Raw genomic sequence first — 17409 nt, forward strand, 5'->3', positions numbered from 1 at the left:
CCTTCTTCAGAAAATTTCTGAAGAAGGGTCCAGACCCGAAACGTCAGCTTTCCTGCTCCTCTGATGCTGCTTGGCCTGCTGTGTTCGTCCAGCTCTACACCTTGTATCTCAGATTCTCCAGCATCGGCAGTTCCTACTATCTCTGAGTCAGTAAGCTTTGTATCATTAGGAAGTAGAAGTCATATCCACGATGAGACACAGGCGAAGTGAGTGTATAATTAGAGGAATTTGGAGGCAACATGTGAATTCAGTGCAGAGAAGAAGAGGTGCTTTTTTGCTTGCCTTGTTTTGGCTCATAGTTCTCAAGACTTTTTTCAAATAGGATAAATTGAAGACCAGGATCAGGGCCCAACACAAAAGAATGACATCACAAATAAACTGTAAGTTCATTGGTTGGTGATAGCTACTTATTTAACTATCTATTATAAATTACTTTCGGATTGAAGGTAAATGGGGGAAATCTATACAGGTTATAAACTAAAAGACCAGTACAAAATTTTAAAAAAGCAAATTGAGCACTACATAATTAAGATAGAGATGCCAGGCCAGGGTATGTGTTGTAACTGCATGATGTGAGAGCTAGTGGACCTCATTGTGGTTCATAGTGACCACGTCTGTAGCAAGTGTTAGTTGCTTGAAGAACTCTGGCTCAGAGTTGCTGAGAGCTTCAGACACAGTGACACATCAGGGAGGGAGAGAGTTAACTGGATGCTGTGGTTCAGGAGGCAGTCACACCCCTTAAATTAACTACCTTCAATTTGGTCAGTGGTCAGGGACAGGAGGATAAGGCTATCAGCAAGGGATGAGAGGGGTTCCGGAGGTAGAGCTAAAGGAGCCTCAGCCCTTAAGCTTGTCTAACACGTTTAAGATTCTTGGTCCTGTGCGGATGAGAGTGGGGGATATAAGGAAGATGAGCAAATTGACTATAACACCATCATACAGGCAGCCATTCAAGAGGAGGGAGAAAAAAGAAATATAGTTGTAATCGGGGATAGTATAATCAGGGGAATAGACACTGCATGCTGTATCTAGGATCGAGAGTCCCGAAGGCTGTGTTGGCAGCCTGGTGCTCAGGTTCAGGATATCACATCTGGGCTGCAGAGGAACTTGATGTGGGAGTGGAAAGATCCAGTTGTCGTGGTCCATGGAGGTACCAATGATATAGGAACAAAGAGGAAAGAGGTTCTACTGATGGAATACGAGCAGCTAGGGGCTAAGTTAAAATCAGAACCAAAAAGGTAATAATCTCTGGTTTACTACCTCAGCCAAGAGCAATTTGGCACAGAGTCAACAAGAGTAAAGAGGTAAACATGTGGCTCAAAGATTAGTGTGGGAAAAGTGGGTTTGAATTCATAGACATTGGCACCAGTACTGAGGAAGGAGGGAGTTGTTCCAATGGCGTGGGCTTCAGCTGAACCATGTTGGGACCAGAGTCCTGGAGAATTGCATAACTAGGGCTGTGGATAGGACTTTAAACTAAATTGTGGTCAGGTGGATTCAGTTGCATGGCAAATAATGAAGAAGTTAAAGTGCAGGGTTGGTGAGGGGTGTGGGAGTGCTTAGCAGAAGTTATTAAAGTTTCCAGAATAAGTAAAAGGACAGAGAATATGGAAAGGGTCAGGAATCTAACTTCAGCAGATAAAGGGATAGCTATGAGAAGATGGAGGAGGGCAGTCAATGCAGGACTGAGAGTGTTGTACTTAAATGCATACAGTACATAAAACAAGGTAAATGAGCTTGTAGCGCAGGTTGAAATTGAAATTACGATGTTGTGTCCCAGAAACATGGCTACGAGGCTATCAGGGTGAGGAATGAAATATTCAGGGATACACATCTTATCAAAAGGATAGGCAGATGGGCAGAGGGGGTGGAGTTGCCTTGTTAGTAAGAAATGAAATTAAATTGACAGCAAGAATGATATAGAGTCAGAAGGTGTAGAATCTGTGTGGGTGGAGTTGAGAAACTGCAGGGGAAAACAACGCTGATAGGAGTTGTGTACAGGCCTCCTAGCAGTAGTCAGGATGTGGGGCAGAAAATAAATCAGGATATAGAAAAGGCACACAATAAAGGCACTGTTACAATAATCATGAGAGATTTCAGTATGCAGGTGGACTGGGAAAATCAGGTTGGTAGCACATCTCAAGAAAAGGAATTCATTGAATGTCTACAAGATGGTTTTGGAGCAGCTTGTGGTAGAGTGCTAGGGAACAAGCAATTTGGATTTGGTGGTGTGGCAGTTTTGGGCTTTGCATCTAAGGAAGGATGTGTTGGCCTTGGAAGGGTCCAGAGGACGTTTACAAGAATAATTCTGAAGATTAAGATCTTGTCGCAGAGGAGTGGTTGAAAACTCTGGGTCTGCCCTATGATGAGGGGAGAATCTGTTTGAAAATTACAGAATACTGAGAGGCCTGTGGATGTAAGGAAAATATTTCCACTAGTAGGAGAGATTAGGACCCTAGGGCATAATTTCAGAGTGAAAGGGCAACCCTTTAGAACTGAGATGAGGAGGAATATCTTCAGCCAGAGGATGGTGAATCTGTTAAATTCATTCTTGCAGAAGGCTGTGGAGGCCAGTCATTGAGTATATTTAAGACAGAGACAGATAATTTCTTGATTGTTAAGAGGATCGAGGGTTATGGGGAGAAGCCAGGAGAATGGAATTTAGAACCATATTAGCCATGATTGAATGGTGGAGCAATCAGGATGGGCTGAATGGGCCAATTTTGCTTCTATATCTTATGGTCAGATTTTTACTTAGTAATGGGTTGAAAGGTTATGGAGAGTGAGCAGAAAAGTGGAGTTGAGGCTGAGATGAGATCAGCCATGATCGTATCAAATCATGGAGCAGACTCAAGGGGCTGAATTGCATACTCGTGTTCCTAGTTCTTATATATTCATGTTCTTACGTCTTGCCAGTGGCTCCCCCGTTGTCAAGAAGTTAAATTACTTGCTCATGCTCAGTTGCCTCATTCCTGTTTCTCTGTCACCAGTTGGTTGCGGGAAGTGTGGTGATGGCCTTCGAAGAAGTTTGCCCTGAGAGGATTGATCTGATTCACAAGAACTATCGGAAACTCTGTAACCTTCTGATTGATGTGGAGGAGTGGGGACAGGTTGTCATCATCAATATGCTCACACGCTATGCACGGACCCAGTTCCTCAACCCCAACCAGAACGTAAGTGCACAGTGCCCCCACCTGGCCTGCCCCTCCGCTTCCCATCCCATGCCTTCCCAGTCTACTGTCCTCATGCTTCATAAGGTGTTATCAACGCAAGTTATTTCCCAAGATCTCTACCAATGCACTTCAGTCCTTGTTTGGACAAGCTTGGCATTTCAATTTCCAAAACAGTTAATTATGTAGAAGCAGGTCATTTGACCGCATGATCTGAGCCCACTCCTGGCCATCTTATCATTTCCTTCTATTCCATTCTGACTTCTGTGTTTATTGGTTTTCCCTTTAAATGTATTTATGCTAATTTACACGGTCCTTCCTTAATGCTGAGCTAGATATTTTCACCACTGCTGTCAACTCACATCGTGTCCCATTTCCTAATCAACTTTGTTCTTTGTTGATCTATCCTGACTCAAAGTGTGGCAACACCTTGATTTTTAAATTCCAATCTTCATTTTCAATCCCTCCATGGCCTCACTCCTCCCTATCTCTATGACTTCCTCTAACCCTGTAACCTTGCAAAATATCTCTGCGTCTTCAAATCCGGCCTCTTGAGTATCCATGGATAGTAGGAACTGCAGATGCTGGAGAATCTGAAGAAGGGTCTAGGCCCAAAACGGCAGCCTTCCTGCTCCTCTGATGCTGCTTGGCCTGCTGTGTTCATCCAGCCCTACACCTTGTTATCTCTTGAGTATCCATGATCTTAATAACCTTTTCTCCCAAAATTCATAACATTGTAAGGCTTCTTTACAAAACAGTTCAAGTCTGACCTCACAAGGGATGAAACAGATCCACTTCTTTCAGTGAAGTAGTTAGCACTCTATGGTACCTCATCACATATAAAATTACATGTTATACGTATAATTTACATTTAATGTCAAACATCTTTCAGTAGATACTGCCTGGGAGTCGTTTTAGATGGTCACCAGTCTCTTGGTGAACTATGATGGGAGGATCTTCAACAGCGGGCTTTCCCCATGGAATTTTACCACACTTGCTCCAGGTTTTGGCGCAACTTGAGCACATATTCCTGGTCCTTGGCATGTTCCAATCTGTAACATTCAGACACTGGCAACTCTTTGGACTGGAAGGCCAGCATGTTTCAAGCAGACCAAAGAACATCTTTCACAGAGATGATGGTGTTCTAGCTGCAGCTGATATTCGCCTCAGTTTATGTTCTTATTTCACAAAAACCATTGCATTGCTTATGATCTGCTTGGTTAAAGGCACATTTCAGAATGACAGTCTCTTCCCCACTGCAGTGTGAAGAGAGGCTGAATGTGCAGGAAGGATCTGACAAGGAGGCCCTTCTCACCATGAGTCAAGCTGCATTTTGGTACTTGTGACGGTGAGGAATTCTGCCATATGGTTTTAGCAGTCTTTGAGGGAACCAGCTAACAGGATCCACCATCTCCTTTCCAGACAGGGCCTTGAGGACATTAGAACGTAGAACATAGAACATAGAACAGAACAGCACAGTACAGGCCCTTCAGCCCACGATGTTGTGCCGAACTTTTACCCTAAACCCAAGATCTATCTAACCTCCACCCCCACCTTATACTATTATCCATATGCCTATCTAATAGCCACTTAAATGCCCCTAATGAGGCTGACTCCGCTATCCTCTCCGGCAATGCATTCCACGCCCCTACCACTCTCTGAGTAAAGAACGTACCTCTGACGTCTCCCCTATATCTACCTCCACTCACTTTAAAACTATGCTCCCTCATAATAGCTGCCTCCACCCTAGGAAAAAGTCTCTGGCTATCCACTCTATGTATACCTCTGATCATTTTGTACACCTCTATCAAGTCACCTCTCATCCTTCGTCATTCTAAAGAGAAAAGCTCGAGCTCTCTCAACATTACCTCGTAAGGCCTTCCCTCCATTCCCGGCAACATCCTGGTAAGTCTCCTCTGAACCTTTTCCAATGCTTCCACATCTTTCCTGTAATGAGGGGACCAGAACTAGACACAATACTCCAGATGTGGCCGAACCAGGGTTTTGTATAGCTGGAGCATAACTTCACGGCTTTTGAACTCAATCCCTCTATTAATGAAAGCTAACACACCATAGGCCTTCTTAACAATGCTATCCACCTGGGTGGCAGCTTTCAGGGAACTGTGGACATGAACCCCAAGATCCCTCTGCTCTTCCACACTGCCAAGAATTTTTCCGATAACCCTGTATTCTGCTTTCAAGTTTGTCCTTCCAAAATGAATCACCTCACATTTTTCAGGGTTAAACTCCATCTGCCACTTCTCAAGCCAGCTCTGCATCCTATCAATGTCCCTTTGTAACCTAGAACAGCCCTCCGCACTATCCACAACTCGACCCACCTTCGTATCATCCGTGAACTTACTAATCCACCCTTCCACTCCTAAATCCAAATCGTTTATAAGAATCACAAATAGAAGAGGACCCAGAACAGATCCTTGTGGTATACCACTCGTAACTGAGCACCATGTTGAATATTTTCCGTCCACTACCACCCTTTGTCTTCTAAGGGTCAGCCAATTCTGAATCCAATCTGCCACATTTCCCCCTATCCCATGCCTCCTTACTTTCTGCATGAGTCTACCATGGGGAATCTTATCAAACACCTTACTTAAATCCATGTATACCACATCCACTGCTCTACCTTCATCCATGTGTTTGGTCACCTCTTCAAAGAAATCAATAAGGTTTGTGAGGCATGATCTACCCCTCACAAATCCATGCTGACTATCACGAACCAAACTGTGCCTATCCAAGTGATCATAAATCCTATTTCTCAGAGCCCTTTCCAATAATTTGCCCGCCACTGAAGTAAGACTAACTGGCCTATAATTTCCGGGGTTATCCTTATTCCCTTTTTTTGAACAACGAAATGATGTTTGCCACTCTCCAATCTTTCAGCACTATACCCGTGGACAGTGAGGGCGAAAAGATCATTGCCAACGGCCCTGCGATCTCTTCCCTCGCTTCCCATAGAATCCTTGGATAAATCCCATCAGGCCTGGGGGACTTATCTATCTTCAAGGTCTTCAAAATTCCTAGTACATCTTCCTTACTAACATCAACCTCCTCTAGACTACCAGCCTGTTTCGCACTGCCCTCCCCTACAACTAGGTCCCTCTCAGTTGTGAATACCGAAGAAAAGTATTCATTAAGGACCTCTCCTATCTCTTTAGGCTCCATGCATAAATTCCCTTTACAATCCTTGATCGGCCCTACCCTTACTCTTATCATTCTCTTATTCCTCACATACGTGTAAAAAGCCTTGGAGTTTTCCTTGATCCTATCTGCCAAGGTTTTCTCATGCCCCATTATAGCTCTCCTAAGGCCTTTCTTCAGCTCCTTCCTGGCTAACTTGTATTCCTCTAGAGCCTTTTCCGATCCTTGTTTCCTAAACCTTATATAAGCATCCTTCTTCCTCTTAACTAGTCGTTCGACCTCTCTTGAGAACCAAGGCTCCCTCACTCGACCGCATCTTCCCTGCCTGCTAGGGACAAACATATCAATCACATGCAGTAAGCATTCCTTAAACAATCTCCACATTTCTATAGTGCTCTTCCTTGACAGCATCTGTTCCCATTTGACATCACCCAGTTCTTGCCTAACAGAATTGTAATTACCCTTCCCCCAATTATAAACCTTACCTTGCTGTGTGTACCTATCCTTTTCCATGACTATTGTAAAAGTAACAGTTATGATCGCTACCGCCAAAATGCTCTCCTACCAACAGTTCTAACACTTGTCCCGGTTCATTGCCAAGCACCAAATCCAAAGTGGCCTCTCCTCGTGTTGGTCTATCTATATACTGTGCCAGGAATTCTTCCTGAACGCACTGGACAAAATCAGCTCCATCTAAACTATTACAACTAAAAAGTTTCCAATCAATATTTGGAAAGTTGAAGTCACCCATGACTCAACACTGTGACTTCTGCACTTTTCCAGTATCTGCCTCCCAATCCACTCCTCCACTTCTCTGCAACTATTAGGGTGTCTGTAAAAAAAAAACCCAACAAAGTGACTGCTCCTTTCTTGTTCCTGACCTCAACCCAAACTGACTTTGTAGACATATCATTCTCGAACTGCCTTTCAGTAGCTGCTATACTAGCCCTGACTAGCAATGCCACTCCGCCGCCTCTTTTACCACCCTCCCTATTTCTTTTAAAGCATCTACTAAAGCATTATGTGCTGACCACTACATGATGGACTTGTGGTCAAAGGTGTTTTCTTCCACAACTGTTCACAAGGAACAGGTTTAGCTGAATGTAATATTCCACGGCAATGTGACTAGACCAGTCCTTCACAACACTGGGGACAGGTAGAATCACAGCCTGCAGTGGCATCTGTGATTTTAATTGCTCCACCATTAGCAACCATGCATCCAGTTGTCTAGGCTCCAAGCAGAGGAAATCCCTCCCTAAACCTCTCTATCTCTTGCGTCCCTTAAAACACTTGCTAAAACCTACCTGTTTGACCAATCTGTTGGCCATGCCCCCCAGTAGCTTCGTGTCAAATTTTGTTTCATTGTATTTCTGTGAGGTGCTTTGAAAAGATGTAGTACTTTGAAGGTTCTATATTAATACATATTATTGATGTAACCATCATGCTTCAGGGGAAGCTGGATAGACTGAGTGTTCTTCATAAACGTTTGTGTAAATTTTAGTTCTTTGTGAAGTTCCCCTGTATAAATCAACAGTTTGTCACCTGGCTTCCCAATGCATTATAACAGCGCAATTTATTCCCTGGTTGTTGTGGGCAGGAATCATTATTGGAGGAAAACCCGGAAAAAACATTTTATGGATCAGATGAGGAGGAATCCAAGCAAGGGGAAATGGATGCGGCTGTGCTTCCGAAACGGAAACCGTATGTCATGGACCCTGACCACCGTCTACTGCTTCGCAACACTAAACCCCTTCTCCAGAGCCGGAATGCTGCGGTAAGATGTAGCATTTGGGGACATCTCCCCACATCTGAGGGGTACAAATGTGCCTTTAATGTGGAAACAGTGCCAGCAAGCTGCAAATGTGAGGCTGAGATGGTGGAGTTGTGATAAAGTTACTGGACCAGTAAACTGGAGACTCAGGCTAATGTTGTGAAGATGTATGTTCAAATTCCACCACAGTAGCCGGTGAAATTTAAATTTTATCATTAAAATCTAGCTATCGTCAATTGTCATAACAACCCTTCTGGTTCAAAAATGTCTTTTGGAGAAGAAAAGCTGCTATCTTTATCCAGTCTGGCCTGAATGTGACGCCAGACCCAGAGCAGTATGGATGACTCGTAATTGCCCTTTGAAATGGATGAGAAACCCACTCAGTTCAATGGTGATTGGGGATGGACAATTAATGTAGGTCTTGCCAGCAACACCCATATCATATAAAAGAATAAAACTTAAACTTAGCATGGGACTGACAGAAATCCTTGTAAAGGAGTGAATCTTAAGTGTTAAGCACTTTTATAACATTTAGTTTTGCTTGTTTTCAATTAACATTTCAACTTAAATTTAAAGTGTAAGTTTTCACTTTCTGCTCTTCTTGGGTAGGGTTAAACAAGCTTTAATAAAAGGTAGAGCAAAATTCATGGGATATTTTAATCTACATTTTAATATCTGAACAATCAGATGGGCAAAGGTAGCTTAGATGCGGGGTTCATAGAATATTTTCAGGATAGTTTCTTAGAACAGTATGTTTTTGAGCTGGCCAGGATGCAGGCTATGTCACTCCTTATAATGTGCAACAAACTAGGTTAATTAATAAACTTGCAGTGAAGAAGCCCTAGGCAGCAACAATGTTAATATTATCGCATTTTAATTTCAATTTGAGGGAGAGAGAAGTGAGTCCAAGACTGGTGTTTTAAAACATTAATAAGAGCAGTGTGACAGCATGACACAGAGCTAGTGAAATTGGACTGGCAAATCAGGTTAGCGGATAGGGTCAATGAAGATGAATTAGCAGACATTTAAGAGGATATTCCCAAATACACAGAATAGATATATTCAAACAATAAAGAAAAATTCCAATGGGAACATCCATCATGATTGTTTAACCAAAGAAGCTGAAGATATTATAAAATTTAAAAACAAGCATATTATTGGTCAAAGATGGCAGGCAGGACAAAAGAGTGCACAGATTATCAAAAACAGAAAAGATTATCCAAAAAAATTAATAAGGTAGGAAAATTTAGCATACAAGAGAAAGCTAGCTAAAAATATAAAAACAGATAGGGAGAGTTTCTTTTGATATTTAAAAAGGAAATGAATAAACAAAGTGGACATTGATCCAATAGAAAGTGAGTCTAGGCCATTAATAATGGAAAACAAGAAACAGGTGTTCAATGGAAAAGGTTTTCGGGGCAGAAAATGGGGAAATGTTACGACTGTGATGGAAGGACTGCATTGGTACTGGAATCAAAATACAAGACTCCACCAGTCACACCATTAGCAGAAATTTGTTGATTCAATTGCCAAATGACCAATCACTTCTCTTTTGAACTACCATCCAAAATAGAAGAAATGTCCATTAAGCTTCTTTAATGAATTCAAAATAATCTGTTTATTAGGAACAAACCTGAATCTTGAAGAAATGATTAAAGCCTAATTAACATCTAAGCTATGATCCAAAATTAGACTAAATCCCCTTAGACTCATACAAAGACACATCTAAACAGTGTGAAAAGAAAATCTCTGCAGAGACTACGTTCTTTTAACTGAAAAGTGAGAGGGAAAGAACAACTCCTGCAGGCCAAGTGTCTGGAATCAAAGGATAAAATGTGATGACTTTGCATTTCTACTTTCTCCTGCCAACAAAGCTGAATTGCTGACAGCTGTAGATTGATGATAGATGTCCAATTCTGATTCCAACCAATTTGATTTGCGTCTCTGAGAATTGGTCACAGACCAATACTTCAAGTACTACCAGGTACTTAGAAATACTGGTATTTGGAAACTATATCAGGTTGACAGGAACTTCTGCATAGAACAGGATTTCAGGAGAGAGTCCTATTGCTTCAAGAGTGTCTTCCTTACACAGATTTCTAGGTCTGAAGAACAGAACTGTTCAGTCCAGATACATGTTCTAGGCATCCAATTGCATAGGGAACTCTTAAAGAAAGTATGTTTTTAGTAGTTAAAGCAATAAACTCCACATCTTATTAGTATGGGGACATGTAGTCCTCTTAAAGCCAGTTTACTTTCTAGTAATTAAGACAATTAATCGCATAGCTTACCTCCTTGAAAGCTTTCCTTAGTTGTTACTCCAAATTCACTTGATTTCTTATAAAAAGCAGTAATCCATGTCACGCATTTAACTGCCGACCTCATTTCAAAGAAATCACCCTGTTTCAATCCTGAAAATGTCTATTAGTTAAAATCTTCTAGGATTTTTCTAGAATAGTCTCTAAATACAATTATGTATTCCCAACATAAGGCACATCAACTGAGAGTCATGTTGAAATCAGTAATGTGTTGATAGAAATCCAAACAAAGGCAAGGCAGGTACTTAATAAAATGAGGAAATATTCACATCAGTCCACATCAGCAGTGCTTCTACCTTTGCCTGTAGCTGTCCTGCTCCAAATGTTGGCTCTGTCAGGGTTCCCATTCTCAATGCTGACCTTTTCCTTTGTCTCCTGGGCCCTCAGGTAGTGATGGCTGTGGCACAACTTTACTTCCACCTTGCTCCCAAAGCAGAGGTTGGTGTGATAGCCAAGGCACTTGTTCGCCTGCTACGCAGTCACAGGTAAGCAACACCTCTTCAGCAAACAGGACAAATTTTTGACAGCTGTACATGTCCATGAGCTCTGAAGAAGAAAGAAACTTTCTGCTTTCCAGTGCCGAGTACTGGCTTCCTTTGAATCTGAGTGATGTTATCAATGACCAGCTCTGTTCCTCCAGGGTTTCTGCTCAACTTGTAGGGGGTTTTGAAATACCTGACTTTGGTGTTCTGCTTGCCAGAAGTAGTACATGGGAATTGGGGAAACAAGGCTCACGTCCGATAACTTTCATGGATAAACAATAGTACGGCCAATGCAAGGGGCAGGTGCAACTATTCCTGGATGAAAAGCTCCCAGAATATTAAAGGGAGAATTGTTCTGCAGCCAATGGAATGACTAGTTAATCACACATGCAAAACGGTATTTAGCGTTTCATTTGCAATGGGGAGGTTCTTTGGCATTTCAGTCAGAGTAATAATTCATTATTTTACCCACAATTGTACCATAGAGGAGAGATAGCAAGATCCTGGAGTCAGATGTGAGAAAGTGTGGAGCTGGAGGAACACAGCAGACCTTCTTATGAAGAAGGGTCCCTACCCGAAACGTCAGCTTCCCTGTTCCTCTGATGCTGCCTGAGCCATAGAGGATTTGTTTTTCTTTCCAGATTCATGTTAAATCTGCACTATGTATTTCTGAATGATCAAATGGCATTTATTAAAAGGGAAGCAAGCAAACGTTGAAGGGAAAATACAGGCATATTTGATCTACTTTATCCATTGTAAAAGGAGGAATGAGTAGATTGCTGTTTGGTAGTTCAGAATTTGAATATTGCTGAAAAAGGTGACATATTGCTGAATCTTTTCATTTTGTACTCACTCAGGACAAATGCAGCAATGCTAAATCTCAAGCAATCACAGAATTGTACGCTAGAAGTTGCTGATTGTTGGTAAGGTGACTCTGATTGGCTAAGCAATGTTTTTAGGCTCCCCAAGCTCCCAGGTAATTTTTAAAAAGTGCAAGATTTGAGCATATCCTTTTGTTCATAGAGAGCAATCCCTGCATATGTTCAGCGTTTCTAGCAAACAAATGAACCATATTATAAGCTCATCTGTTTATATTCCTATAGTTGCTTGAAATAAGTCATATACAGACCGTATTTCAACTGGCCACATTTGCAAAATCCGAAGTACAGTGACGACTCTTAGATGTGATTCTGTGATTGAGCAACACTTGCTGTACAATTCCGTGTTGCTAATAGCTACAGTAATAATGAATTTAAAATATGGAAGGATCCATTCTCTGTAAAAGAAAAATGAAAACGTTCAAGACTTGCATTGCATTTTGAAATACCCAAGAGCTTGGGAAGCCTGTAGTTCCTCATTGCTGGGACATTCAGAATCGATTTTTGTCACCAGTTAGCTCCCTTTTCACCCGAAGTACAAATTCCTCCAATTGTTTGAAATTTGGCACTCTACTGTCTGTCCTAATGAATGCAAGATAAAGAATTTCAGGAACAAGTCTCTCTCTTTGGAGCTCAATCTAAAACTCCATTTCAAGAAGCCTTTGAGAGATGTCTCCATCCTTATAGTCATGTCAATTTGATATACAGAAATAAGATGCTTGTTCCAGCTCCATCACCTTGTGCAGTAAAGCATTGTCTTGTCCTATAGAATCACATATCATTCTGACTTGGAACAATATTGCTGTTCCTTCACTGTCACTGAGTCAAAATCCTTGAACTGCCTCCCTAAGAGCACTGTGCATGTACCTACAACATATCAGCTGTAGCAGGTCAAGAAGCAACTCACCATTATCTTCTCAAGGGTGATTGGGGATGAGCATTAAGTGGCCGAGCTAGTGGAGCCCACATCCTATAAAAGAATAAATTAAAAAGAGATTTGCATGGCAGTCATGTGTATCTTCTAATTTCCAAATTTGCCATCTGCATTTTTGGGAACTGGACAATGAATTGATCTTTTCAGATGGACTTTGATTTTCAGTTAAGCACAGTTTTGAAAATTTCCTATGATCAGACCAGTTAGTGATGGCATCTCCTCAAGAGCTCAACAACATCGGTCATTTCATTGACTGACCAGAGCTCGGGCACCAAGAAGAGTTCAGATGCATTTGTCTCTCCTCCGAGATGGACATATCTTGAGCTGATACACTGATATTAATAAAAATGATCAGGAGACAGTCCAGAGTTTGATTTCTTCAGTTTAATTTTTCAAGGCCTATCTTCCAGTCACCTACTATTGGTCTTTAGTCTTCTTCCTGAGATCCTGAGACAGATTGTCGATGCAAGTGATTTTTTGCCTATTCTTCACCAGAACCCTGCCATTAACTGAAACAGCTTGTTCAGCAATCACTCTTCCAGTAAACTGAAAGAGAAACTTGCATTTATACAGCAACTTTCACAACCTCAAGATATCCCCACGTCACTCACAGCCAATGAAATAATTTTGAAGTTTGAAAAATTTTAAAAATTAATTACCCCCTGAAAAATGAAAATCCCCCTTCTCACTTTTGTCTTGAATAGGAAACCCTTATTTTGAAACTGTGTTCCCTTATTCTGGATTCCCCTATGGGGGAAAACATCCTCTCAGCATCTATTCTGTGAAGCCCCTCAGAATGTTACGTGTTTTAATAAGATCACCTCTCATTCTAAAATCCAGAGAATATTGAACTTGGGATCTTTTATATCCACCTATGAGGACAGATGGGGTTTTGGGTTTAATATCTTCTTTGAAACTCTGGCCTGTGTCCTTGAACTTGCAGTGTCTCTCTTTACAGTCAGTCTTCATTCCATAATATTTGAACGAAGCTTGGGTGCGGTGGCTGGGCTAGTTTAGTTGATTTAAGTGCAATAAATTATAGCTCTCTCTCTCTCTCTCTCTCTCTGTTTCTGTCTGTCTATCCCTCTCACTCTCTCCAAACAGTGAGGTGCAGTTTGTGGTGCTGCAGAATGTTGCCTCCATGTCAATCAAACGAAGGGTGAGTCATGATTGTTCCAGTTCCTTCAGGAGCCTGAAGGTGTCCTGTGTTACAAATCCTGCATCACTTTGATGGGCACTTCTGTTGTTACTATTTCTATAGATGTTAAGCTCCTTTGCTCATGTTTAGTCTGACTGGCAACATCGAGATAAGCAAGACTTTAGCTTAAGGTGGAAGTGGGACCATTTCATTTGACCCTGTGACACTGTTGTTGAGAACAGAGAACTGTTAGCACTGAGAATGAGTAACAAACACTCATTTATAGTTTAAATGAACTGTCACAGACAGCAGAAATGAGAGGAACTGAAGTAGTTCACAGAAGCTGGGATTGGTTTCTTGAGTGGAGACATGAGGTTAGAAGGGATATATAGGTGTGCTGTGTAGCAATTCAGTCAAGGATTCTGGCTTGCTGGGGCAATAAAACTTGGTCTCATGTTTTGGCCTGGAGCAATGCGTAGTGATGGTGGAGACTCCAATTTATTTCCATCGCATGCCTAACCAGGAATCTTTCCTGCTGTTTATGCTTACCACTGGCATGTGTTGGAAGGATTTACAAGTTGGTACTCAATCTTTTTAGCTGTGTTACAAACATATCTCCCTTAGTCTGCCTCAGGTTCATCAAGTTAGAATAGGACTCCAACCTGGATCTTCTGTCTCAGAGTTGGGGATGCCACCTCCTGTGCCAAGAGACCTCCTGATTTTACAGAGAGGTTCATCTTAAGGAAGGGATTTGATAGGGCATATGGGACAAGCCGTTTCCATTGCCAGAAGCGTTGGTAACCAGGGGAAACAGGTAAGAAAATTGGCTAAAGAACTGAGGTGGGGATGAGAAGAAACCTATAAACATATGAAGAAAATATGCAGGGATGTAGAACAGAGGGAGTGGGATGAATTGGATTGGTACAGATTTTCAAGGATCAGGGCACAGATAATATGGTTCAAATGTCCTGTTTCTCTGCTGTTTGTCTGATTGTATAAGGATGATGAGTAAATAGTTCTAATAAATGAGGAAAAAACAGTGAGGATGAAGTTATGAAAATTTGAGTGAAGGTGAGAATAATTGAAGAATAATGCAGATATGTTTCATATCTCACAAGGTTACTATAGATACAGATAAACAGTCAAATCTCTGCTGTGTTGAGCATTTATTGACCTCCTGTTCTGATTTTTAAGGGAATGTTTGAGCCCCACCTAAAGAGCTTCTACATCAGATCCACAGACCCAACGCAGATTAAAGTGCTGAAGGTGAGTGTGCATGCACAGTTGCTGTTGATTTGCATATCTTGATGCTACAGAGTAACAGATTGGTTACAGGTGCTCTACACCAGGAAACCAAGATAACCTTCTCTCTTGTCTTGTGCAGTTGGAAGTTCTGACTAATCTGGCCAGCGAGACCAATATCTCAACCATTCTGCGTGAGTTCCAGGTAAGGATGGAACATACATTGTGTCACTCAGTGCCTCCTGTGTAACACGATGTAATTAACACCAGCTCCCTCTCAGTGCACCAGTGAAGTCTCTCCAGCACACCTCCTTTCAACTGAGGCACTAATATCCCTCTGCCCCATTCCACTGCAACTTGAGCAGTGATAACCCTCAGCTTTATTTACTTTTTTTCGTTCTTTCATAGGATGTGAGTGTCACTTGTAAGACCAGAATTTGTTGCCCACTTTTAAATGCCCTTGACCTGAGTGGTTTGCTGGGCCATTTCAGAAGGCAGTCAAAAATCAACACACATTACTGTGAGTCTAGAATTATGTGTAGGCAAGACCAGATACGGATGGCAGATTTCTTTCTTCAAAGGACATTGTGAATCAGCTACCTTTTCACAAAAATCAATGACATTTCCATGGTCACTATTACTGGGATTGTCCTACATTTCCAGAGTAAAACCCCTCGTGGGCTTTTAAACCATGTCACCAGACTTAAAGCTGTCCTGCTGCAGGCAGTGAGGAAGGCAAATCATATTGGCCTTCATAGTGAGAGAATTGGAGTACAACCACAGGGATGCCTTACTGCAATTGTAAAGGGCCTTGGTGAGACCACACCTGAAGCACTATGTGCAGTTTTGGTCTCCTTGCTTGACGAAGAATGTTCTAGCTATGGACAGAGTGCAACAAATGTTTACAAGACTGATTCCTGGGCTGGTGGGACTGATACATGAAGAGACACTGGATCAGTTAGGACTATATTCACTGGAATTTGGAATAATGAGGGGGATTCTCATAGAAACCTGTAAAATTCCAACAGGACTAGACTGGTTAACACAGGAAGGATGTTCCCGAGAGAGTCCAGAGAGTCTAGAAACTGGGTTACAGTCTAAGAATGCTGGGTAGGCCACTTAGGACTGAATTGAAGAGAAATTTCTTCACCCAGGGAGTGGTGAGCCTGTGGAATTCTCTGTCACAGAAAGCAGTGGAGGCCAAAACATTGAATGTTTTCAAAAATTAGATATACTTCTTAGAGCTAAAGGGATCAAAGGGCATGGGGACAAAGAGGGCACAGGATACTGAGTAGGATGATCAGCCATGATCATATTGAATGGTGGTGCATGCTCAAAGGACTGATTGGCCTACTCCTGTTATTTCCTATGGTTCCGTTGATGTTTGTTAAGCATCAACTTTAGTGATTGGAAAGTGGTGATCAGAAATATACATTTTCAGACAGGGAGGTTGGATTGTGAGATTTGCTCCTACAATCTATTTTAGAAAGAGCCCATGAATTCTGCTGGAAGTGAATTTGACAGTTGCACTGTCATAAGTATGAAGAGCAGCTAGAAGACTGAGAGTGGATGAGATGGGATGTTAAAGGGAGTGGGTACTGAATGAGACAGAGTGGGGTTTTTAAAATTCATTTGTGGGATGTGGGCATTGCTGGCTGGCCAGCAATTCTTGCCCATCCCTAGTTGCCCTTGAGAAGGTGGTGGTGAGCTGCCTTCTTGAACAGCTGCAGTCCACTTGCTGTGGGCTGAACCCATAATGCCATTACGGAAGGGAATTCCAGGATTTTGACCCAGTGACAGTGAAGGAACAGCGATATATATCCAAGTCAGGATGGTGAGTGGCTTGGAGGGGAACTTGAAGGTGGTGGTGTTCCCATATATCTGCTGCCCTTGTCCTTCTAGATAGAAGTGGTTGTAGGTTTTGAAGGTGCTGTCTGAGGATCTTTGGGGAATTTCTGCAGTGCATCTTGCAGATAGTACACACTGCCACCACTGAGCGTCGGTGGTGGAGGGTGTGGATGTAGTGCCAATCAAGCGGGCTACTTTGCCCTGGATGGTGTCAAGTTTCTTGAGTGTTGTTGGGGCTACTCTCATCCAGGCAAGTGGAGAGTATTCCATCACACCCCTGACTTGTGCCTTGTAGATGATGGACAGGCTTTAAGGAGTCAGGAGGTGAGTTACTTGCTGCAGCATTCCTAGCTTCTGACTTGCTCTTGTAGCCACTGTGTTTATGTGGTGAATCCAGTTGAGTTTCTGTCAATGATAACCCCCAGGATGTTGATAGTGGGGGATTCAGTGATGGTAACACCATTGATTGGCA

The 17409-nt window shown here is 42.1% G+C and overlaps 1 protein-coding gene across 1 annotated transcript in view; it reads left to right on the top strand.

Annotated features, from left to right (window-relative positions):
- LOC109935210 (adaptor related protein complex 3 subunit beta 2) overlaps window positions 1–17409 on the top strand; it is a 173048-nt gene that overhangs the window by 79876 nt on the left and 75763 nt on the right. Inside the window, exons 7-12 of the mRNA XM_048617141.1 lie at window positions 2991–3173; window positions 7924–8100; window positions 10803–10900; window positions 13814–13868; window positions 15042–15113; window positions 15232–15294. Of these exons, the coding sequence (XP_048473098.1) occupies window positions 2991–3173; window positions 7924–8100; window positions 10803–10900; window positions 13814–13868; window positions 15042–15113; window positions 15232–15294 (648 nt within the window). The remainder of the gene's footprint in view (window positions 1–2990; window positions 3174–7923; window positions 8101–10802; window positions 10901–13813; window positions 13869–15041; window positions 15114–15231; window positions 15295–17409) is intronic.

Source organism: Rhincodon typus, chromosome 36 (genome assembly GCF_021869965.1).
Source record: "Rhincodon typus isolate 14 chromosome 36, sRhiTyp1.1, whole genome shotgun sequence".
NCBI classification, from domain to species: Eukaryota; Metazoa; Chordata; class Chondrichthyes; order Orectolobiformes; family Rhincodontidae; genus Rhincodon; species Rhincodon typus.